This window comes from Acomys russatus, chromosome 21 (assembly GCF_903995435.1).
Source record: "Acomys russatus chromosome 21, mAcoRus1.1, whole genome shotgun sequence".
NCBI lineage: Eukaryota > Metazoa > Chordata > Mammalia > Rodentia > Muridae > Acomys > Acomys russatus.
The window spans coordinates 17,815,142-17,824,708 of record NC_067157.1 but is presented as its reverse complement, the minus strand read 5'-3'; the positions used below and the strand labels follow the sequence as shown (position 1 = coordinate 17,824,708).

General features: G+C 41.6%; 1 protein-coding gene across 1 annotated transcript in view; it reads right to left on the bottom strand.

Annotated features, from left to right (window-relative positions):
* Nucleotides 1–1,511: 1,511 nt before the first annotated feature.
* Nucleotides 1,512–9,567, bottom strand: part of Slc35f1 (solute carrier family 35 member F1) — a 404,539-nt gene continuing 396,483 nt past the window's right edge. Inside the window, exon 8 of the mRNA XM_051164601.1 lies at nucleotides 1,512–4,010. Within this exon, the coding sequence (XP_051020558.1) occupies nucleotides 3,786–4,010 (225 nt within the window). The 3' untranslated portion in view covers nucleotides 1,512–3,785. The remainder of the gene's footprint in view (nucleotides 4,011–9,567) is intronic.

Genomic DNA, 9,567 nt, shown 5'->3' with positions numbered 1-9,567 from the left:
AAACGAAGGAAATGCATACAGTGTCTGCTCTGGATGCCGAATGGGTAGAAGGTTGAACGCAGGTAGCTGGGAGAGATGAGAATGGGGTTCTCTGTACATTCTGAGCAGGGATCTGGGTACTCTCTGCTTCAGAGATGTCTAGTCTGGAAGAATGCTCATGGTTAGGTCTGCTGTTATACCCAGGGCAGTGTAGCCAGAATTTTCTTCTCCATAAGGAACCGTTCCTCAGGGGTAGCTTTCCTTTATCTTGCATGAGCTTTCCATGTGGACTTGAAAGCTGTATCCCAACAGCCTTCTTTAGTGCCCCAAAGTAAATTACAAACGTGTTTAATTTGGCTTTTTGGAACTATAATTCAAGGACTACGCCATTCCTAATTTGGAGCTATTTTTCCCTCTGGTTTTTATTTTGACTTGTGCAGGGTTCTCTGCTGTTTTTGTTATTTCTAGCATCTCAAGGGAGGTGGTGTCATGGTTGTCATGGTGCAGTCAAACACAGGAGAGAGCCAGAAACATGGTGCTTTCATAAAGCATTTATTCTTATTTGAAAACATTGTACAGGTGTTACATTGCCACAGCCAGTCCATGGGGGAGCATGCAAATAGAAAAGGTAGCTCACTTGTTCCTCTTCCCAGTGTAAAGTTCTCTCTTTTCTCTCTTTTTTTTAATATTTTGGTTCATATTTTCCTTTGTGATGTCAGGATTAGTGTGCTTTGTTATGTGCTGTGAAGATCGACTCCTACCCATGGGGTAAAATCTGTACTGAGAGCTAGCTGGGGACGACTAAATGGTTACAAAGCAAAAATAGATCCCAAACAAACAATACTACAAGCTTGTTAAAAGGTTAATAGCACGAGTTAGCAATACCTAAACTAAACATTGAAACATTTTCCTGGGACACAGTGGTGCAAAGCCGTCCATTGCTTGGTCTACCCGGATATGTGTTTGAAGCTGTGAGGATGTCTGACCAAGGCAAGCTCTGTCCCCAGTGCAGGTTTCCACTGAGAAAGTGGAAACGCCGACATATCTCTGGCAGCGTTGAAGAGAGCTATGGGCTTGCTTCTCGTCAACTTTTGTGCAGAGGACTGCTCTCATTCATCGAGGAGGGAAGAATGGTAGATTAAAACGCTGAAGTTCTTGCTGGTGTCTACTGAGGTTATAGAATCTCAGAAACTAAAACTGCTACAGTTAATATTACCCTATTCCCATACCCCACCCCACTCTCAAACCACCAATGTTTCCATACTGAAAACATTGTTCTTGGCTACTTTTTGTCTTTTTTCCTTAAAGATCACCCCTAAACTTCTGGTCTTGGCAAGCCAATGTTACCAGCTTTATAAATGCATATAAACCAACACAGGTGACATAACCCAGTGGCATGAACATCTGACCACAAGGACATCCGATGACAAAAAGCAGACAGTGAGCTCATCTTGGTATTCACACTTGGTTTCCATACAATGGAGGCAATTCAAACATCCTATAAAATGGTCCAGACCACAACCTTCAGCAAACCTCAAAACTTTAATTTTTAAACTATTCCCAGTCCACTGAATAGACTTGGAAATAATTTCAGCCACTTGTTTGTCATAAGGGTGTATAGAGTGTCTACAAATTAGTGTCATAAAAATGAAGCAAAAAGACAAAGACATTTGGCTTAAAATAAATACTCAAAATCCAATAAATCAAGTAAATTATGCAAACCAAAGGAATGTAAACATAAAAACAAAAGCACAGTCTTTAAAGGTCTTCGGATCTGAATGGACAAAATATGCAGAGAAAGGTATTTAATGGGCTTAAAAGGTAGCAGAAGACAGATGTTGGCAAGGTTATTATGATGTAATATGTAGCTTTAGCACAAACCTTTCTCCCCACTGCCCACCCTATCCTAATAAAGAAAACCTATTTTTAAAATGGCTGAACAGACACAAAATCTGCATACCAGGAAACAGCTTTGTTTTCTAGCTCCTAGGTCAGGACTCAATAATATGTCAGAGGAAAAGTTATATTTTCCAATGGGGAAAAAATTTAAAACTGAGTTACAATTTTCAAGCACATTGCTTATTTTGTGCGTGTGTTGTTCTGGTGAGATTTATCAAAGTGGATGAAGGTGACTCCTCATAGAAAGAAGAAGGTGGGCTCAGAGGTCAGGGGTCTCCTGGTGGACAGCCTGAGGGTTTCGGCTGCCATGTTCAGGCGTTTTTCAGGCCCTACTTGGCGATCTGTTCTCACTTAATGAGAATCTCCCTCCCTCACCACACACACTAGTATCTTGTTTTGTTTGCTTGATTAAAATATGTTGAATAGAATTGCCTCAAGTTTCATAAACATTTATACAAGCCCTGTAACTCCATCGAGGATCCCTTTGAATGGTATTGAAGTCAGCCAAGCTACAGAGTTCTTCCACACAGACAGGGACACATGGAATCTATTCTACATTATAAAGGCCTGTGGTGATTTTTGACTTCCTGTGTTTGGAGGAGAAGAAAGATATTCTTGAGGACAACAGAACTGATTAAACTAGTGACGTAGCAAGCTTTGTCAGGACAGGATGCTGTCGCATTCTTTGTGTGTTGGAATGCTTACCCTTATACTCAGCTACTAGATGGGTACCAAATGTGACCAAAATGGCAGAGTTCTCAATGGTGACATCTTTATCACTACGAAGTAGCCAGAACATGAGCTACTAACAGAGATTTCTCCATACTAGTACCTTGCCTCCAAGAGGTGGCATAAACAGTAGCGCTCCACAGTAAAGATAATTTTCATGTTGGTATACTTCAAGAAAGATTTTATATGTGTGTGTGTGTGTGTGTGTGTATACATACACACACATGAGGGCAGAACTCATGGCTTTTCCAGGGCCTTGACTGATTTCCATCACATCATTAAGGAAAAAAATTGAAAAATAAAAACTAATTTTTGAGGAGAGAGATAGAGGGAATGACAGAAAAAAATTAAAAACATATAACCCTAACCATAAGCGATTTTATTTCTAGGGTTTCTTTATGCCAGAAAACTGGGAAAGTCCTTATCCTGCCGTCACGGGGCTGGATTAAATGACTCTCCTGGCCCAACAGAAAAAAGCCAGTGGCCTGGAATAAGCAGGAAATGGAATATAAGAAGGCTAAAAGTGTTTGTTTTATATCTATTCCTAGAATAGAGAATTATACGGTCAGTTTCCCCTCCCCACAAGGGTCACAACATAAATTCCTTAATGAGCAGGCAATCCAACAGGTGACAGAGGAAACCATTAGCCACAAGGTCACCAGGAGGGGGAAACTTTTGAGGTGGGGGCGGGGTTGGAGCTTCTGTGGCATGCATCACTCATATAGTCTGTGCAAAACCAACAAACCAAAAGTATGATTCTTAAAAAGTGACGTGCCATAGAAAAGTGGGGCTTAGGTTGACGACACAAGGGTCTCGCAATAATTCCCATCAGGAATAAAAAAAACCTTCTTCTGAAAGTCAGTGTAATAACAGTAACAGTTAATAATAAAAATCATAGTAACAATAATACTTGGTTTTGATTCAAAAATGTTCACAGTAATTAATGCGGGGGTTGGGGCTGGGTCAGGATACACACTAGCAAAGCCTCTCTCTGGGTCAGGTGGATCGAAGCCCGAGTCTCCAGCTTGTTCTTTTTACAAAAGGAGGATTAGCTACCTTGCAGTCCACCTGTGAAAATGCACCGACTAAATACCTTTCTCTATGTACAATACAGAGATGATGGGCGAACGTACGGCCTCTGAGTTGTCCTCAGTGGACAGGGCAGGTCAGGCCTTACTCTAGGCCACACGTACATGGGGCTCTTCTTCTGTCTCCTGACCCAGGCTGGTATAGGTGACCGAAGGCTCCACCTGAGCTGTGCTGGGTAAGTCCACAACAGGTCCTGAGGGATTCCGGAACTGCTTGTACACTCGGGGGTCCTGGGCTATGTACGTGGAGGTGGAGGAGTAGAGAACCAGTCCGATGAGGATGGTGAAGAAAGACAGGAGGTAAAGTCCTGAAAACTAAAACACAACAGCAAGGTGACTTAGGAGCAGAACGTGGCCACTGACTGGTTAATGATGCCCAGGGTGGGAGAAGCTGCCTGCTGCAGGAACTTGCAACTTGTAGCTGATGCTCTTGATGGAAAGTAAATGTTCTCCTAAACTGGCTCTGTCTTATTGATCCTCTTTGTCTTTTTTTTTTTTTTTTTTTTTTCCCTAGGCCCTGGGGCTAATGAGAGGATCATTTAGCTAATTGTCCCTAAAATGCTCATCCTAGTACCTGAATTGCTCAGGAAGCCTAGTTAAGCACAGATTAGAATACATAAAATTCAAAGCAGAAAAAAAAAACCCCACAAACAAAAACAAAAACCTCCCCGATGTCACTTGGTAAAGAGCTGGCTGGCTGTGGCCTCGTTAAACCCAGAAGAAATATAGATGTTTCGTTTAAGGGCATAATGAAGCTACAAGCGACGAAGCCTCTCTGACAGCATGGCAGGGCACTCCGTTTCACCTTAATCTAGTGCAGGCATGATTTGTCTTCCCAGTAAGGACTATTATTGACTTCAGCAACTATCACTGCAAGATTAGATTATCCTTGAGTGGGGGAGGGGAGGAGCAGGAGAGGGGGCAGGGGAGAGGGGGGAGGACCAGTAAAACACAGCATTCCTGCCCTACTCATCAGAAAGCAAACCAAACAGGACTGCTCATCCTGTATTCTTCCTAAGCCATTTGCTCAACATTTCAGAGGGCTTTTAGCTTTGCTGTTGTTTGTTTTGTTGCTTTGGTGTGTGTGTCTCGGAAGAGTGGTTGGTATAGGTTTACAATGTCAAGAATGTTTTTGAGAAATTATGACCTTGGACCTTCTAGAGGAGCTATATTGTATAGTTTATCAAGGGCAAATAAGGTGAAAAGACAAGTATTGCCAATTTTCTCATTTTACTCTCAGTCTCTAACTCCTTTTTTATTATTCATTTACTCATCCACCTCTTCATGGTTCCTTACAATGTCTTCTGTGCCTAAAACATGCAACTACATACCAGGGAAATAGAAATGTAGAAGTAAACCCAGGTCCTACCATCAAGGGCTTAATAGTCCACAGGGTTCAGAGACACAGACAGACCAAAACAATACAATACAATTAGGGCTCATCAGACCTCATTTTGGTCAATTGCTATCAGCTCAGTTTTGGCCACTGTGGTTGTTTGATTGAGAATAACCCCCATAGGCTCATATATTTGAATACCTGGTCCTCAGTTTGAGAAGGATTAGGAGGTGTGGCTTTCCTGGAGGAAGTGTCTCACTGGCATCAGGCTTTGAGGTTTTAAAAGCTCACAACACTCCTAGTTAACTCTCTCTGCTTCTCAGTATGGGAGAGTTCCCAGCTACTGCTCCAGTGCTATGTCTGCCCACCTGCTGACAGGCTTTCCACCCTGATGATCATGGACTCACTCTCTAGCCTAAAAGTCCCAAATAAATGCTTTCTTTTATATGTTGCCTTGGCCATGGTGCCTTATCACAGCAATAGCAAAGTCATTAAGACAACTATGTCCTCCATCTATGACGGAAAACATCTATTTTATTTGTATTGTCTATTTTTTTATGATCATGCTTTAGAACATCTATTCTCAACTTGTGGTTTGTGACCTCTTTGGTGCTTGAATGACCCTTTCAAAGGGGTCACCTGCCAGATCTCCTGCATGTCAGGTATTTATATTATGATTCACAGCAGTGGCAACATTACAGTTATGAAGTTGCAACAGAAAGAATTTCATGGTTGGGGGTCACGACAACACGAGAAAGTGTATTAAAAGGTCGCAGCATTAGGAAGGTTGAGAAGCACTGGCCTAGATCTTCCGGGCAGCAACTGAGAAGCGACAACGATGCATGAAGTGGGTAGAGCAGGAGCTAGGAGAGCAACGCAGACAGTGGGAAGGTAAGGTACATGGTGACTGTAAACAGGCTAAGGGATACCGGTTCAACAACGGAAGGGACAACTTTGGAAAAGGCACAGAAAGGTGCCCTTGTGGCTACAAGGCTTGCTGAAGTGTACTCTTTCTCTCCATCTTTTTCTGTCTGCAGGACCAAGGTAGATAACACTAAAGGCTGCTTTCTGATTTTCATTCTACAGCACTCTTCACTCCGTTCCCCAGTCCCTTTATTTTTCACATTTAGGCCAGATGGTAACCCTTCTGAACATGGATTTATATACTGAACTCAGCTTGGAACAGATCCACTTAATTAACTTGAAATCATTAATTAGGTTTTCCTTAATGAAAATAAATGTGCCTTATTCCTTGAGTCACAATTGGGGAAAAAAAAAAAAAAAAAAAAACCAAGAGAAGAAGATGAGGGTCCCGCTGCTGCTCTTCATGATCTCAGAAAGCCTGTTCACCTCCAGACTCACCTCCTGAGATCCACATGCAACAATCTCATCCTTCAGCTGGCCTTTACTGCACTGAATGGCTTGGCTCCTAATATCATCACTTTGAATATTTTATTCTTTGAATATGTTATGAGTGAGGTTTGCTGCTCTGTGCATACATTTTTGTTTCACGAGAAGACCGTTTCACAGTCTCAGGTGCCTACTGCTTTTGTTGGATATGAAAATAAGGAGGCTAACAATGGAGCTTTGTAATTACCACTGCCTTCTAACCCTCAAACTAGATCCAAGTCTTAGCTCCAACCCTTACTAACTGTAATTCTTGACAAATTTCTTGTACTTTTCTGGTCCAAGTTTCCACATTCATCAATGCCTGTACAGTGTGATCACTCTATAGATCAAATTAGATAAAAATGTAATACACTTGGAACAGGCACCTTGCGACAGACATCCAATTCATATAAGTTTCGTTGTCGCTGTACCATTAATAAGGACACAGGACTATAAGATTGAGCCATAAATCTACAACAGGGTATTTTCTTGGGCATAACTTCAGGATGACAGCACATGGTGTATTTCACATTCATTTCCATTTAATTCATATAGAACACACTCTAATTTTTTCTTGAGAGATGAATAGCATGGAATTCCATATAACAGGATTATCTTGGAAGTTATCCGGGAGGTTTTATTAATAGATAGCAGAGAAAGTTTTCATTTCCTCCAAAAGGGAGCAGCCAGGCAAGCATTGGGATTAACCAGAATAAACACTGGATATGACAAATGCTGACAGAAACACTTGATTTATTTCTCAAAAGGCAAGATGCTCTATTTTCTCCTGTCTTTCTAGCCTCATAGAAACATAATAAAAATTTTAATGAGGTACCTAATGGGATAATCCATAGTTCTGGATGTCACATTTACAGAGTATTTGGTTCGAAAACCAATCAGGTAAATGAAATTTCTGTGTGGTCTTGAGTGCCTGGCTTACTAATTGCAGAATTATACTTGCTTTCTGTTCCATATGCAAACAGAACAGGACCAACCCTGAACTGAGTGAGGTTCGGTGCCTTCGGCACAAAAGCTTGGCTCGACTAAGAAACAGGACTGGTTGCCCAAGTGTTCTCTGTGGTCATTGTCTTAGCCGATAGAAGCCGCTAGAAGCCTGTGTGTCCTGTGGTAGAATAGAGAGCTGGCACTTCTTCTGCCATAGCTTGAAGATGCTGAGGAAGGACAGGCCCTGTATCAGCACTGGCATCCCTGATGCTTTTCCATTGTTTCCATCTTGATTCATCTTTGTTGAAGTCTGGAAAACATTGTGTATGGTGAGACTACTTGGGTCCTACTGCTCAGTGTCACTCCTTGTGGTGGAGTAGCCAGCAAGGCTGATAGTAAGCCTCTTCAGCCAGGCATTAAATCCAGGTTTTAGAGAGATGGCATGATTGCTCTTTAGTCAGTGTGGAATTCAGCACACCATTGAGGATAGACCAAAATTTCACTTTATTTTTGACATTAGATGTGCAAGTTGAATTTCAGTAAACCTACAAGTTCAACAGACTCCCACCTACACAAATAGGGAGATTGCAAAACTCCAGAGAACATTTATAAATAGATCAGGGTTTCTGGAGTAAAACAGTGAGCTATCAGTTTCCACCATGACATTTTGTGAATGAGAAGACTAGCAATAATAAGAGAAAGATTGTAGCATAAGAAAGAGGAGGGGGGGAGGAACAGAGGGAAGAAAGAAAGGAGGGAGGGAAAGAATGAGATGAATGCTGGGAGGGAAGGGTGACAAGAAAACTGGAAAGAATGAACAAACAAAAGCATGATGATGTAAGAAATAGTCCACAGCTTCCCAGGGAAAAGGGCAGAGGAAACCAGAGCCACAGGTGAGCCTGGTGATTAGAGGCATCCCTGAGGACCAGAGCCTCACCACCAGAGCCACAGGAAAAAAAGTCATGGTTCTTGTCAGCCCTACACCAGTGACATTTGGTCTGACACTGACTTTTTCCTCAAGTAGCAGGGCCTCACTGTAAAGCAATCCATTGCATCACACCCCATATCTCAGAGGGTTGTAGTCAGTTACTATCCTGAGAGGGACATGCTGTTTGAAGGTGAACTACATTGGGGGCTGAAAAAAAAAAGTAACAATATCAAGTCAGGTAGTTTGGGTATACCCTGAAACAATGTCTGGAAGACCGATTGCCATGGGAGGCTGTTCTGAAGAGGAGAACAGTTGGATATACAGACACGAAAAGGAGTCCAAGAAGTAGGAAACTCAGACTCTGAAGGACACACTGACAGAGGCCAGGCCCTCTCAGGAACTAGCCCTACCACATGTAGAGTATTATAGAGACCAATAGTTCTGAGTCCATGGCTGGTGGACTATGTAGACATAGAAGCTGCCTCCTTGTCCCAAAGAAAATGTTAAATCTAAAAAATTCTTGACCCAAAACATCCAGGAAATCTGGGATACCATGAAAAGACCTAAGAAAACTAGAAATAGAAGGTGAAGAATCCCAGCTCCAAGGACCAGAAAATATTTTCAATAAAATCATAGAGGAAAACTTTCCCAACCTAAAGAAAGAGATGCCTATAGCCATACAAGAAGCACATAGAACACTGATTAGATTGGACCAGAAAAGAAAATCCTCCTACAACATAATAGTTAAAACACTAAATCTACAGAACAAAGAAAGGAAATTAAAAGCTACAAGGAAAAAGGCCAATGTAACTTAAAAAGGCAGATCTATCAGAACTGTGTCCGTCTTCTCCACAGAGATTCTGAAAGCTAGAAGGGCCTAGACAGATGTCTTATACCCTCTAAGAGGCCACAGATATCAGCCCAAACTATATACCCAGCAAAACTCTTAATCACCATAGATGGAGGAAACAAGCTATTCTAAAACAAAACCAAACTTACAATATCTAGCCACCAATCCAGCCCTAGAGAAAATACTAGAAGGAAAAACTCCAACCCAAGGGGGTTAACTACATCCAAGAAAACACAAGAAATAAATAATTTCATACCAGCAAAGACAAAATAAAGGAAGCATACACACACACACACACACACACACACACACACACACACACACACAGACACATTAAAACCACCAACATAAAAATAATAGGAATTAACAATCATTGGTTATTAATATCACTTAACATCAATGGACTCAATTCTCTAATAAAAAG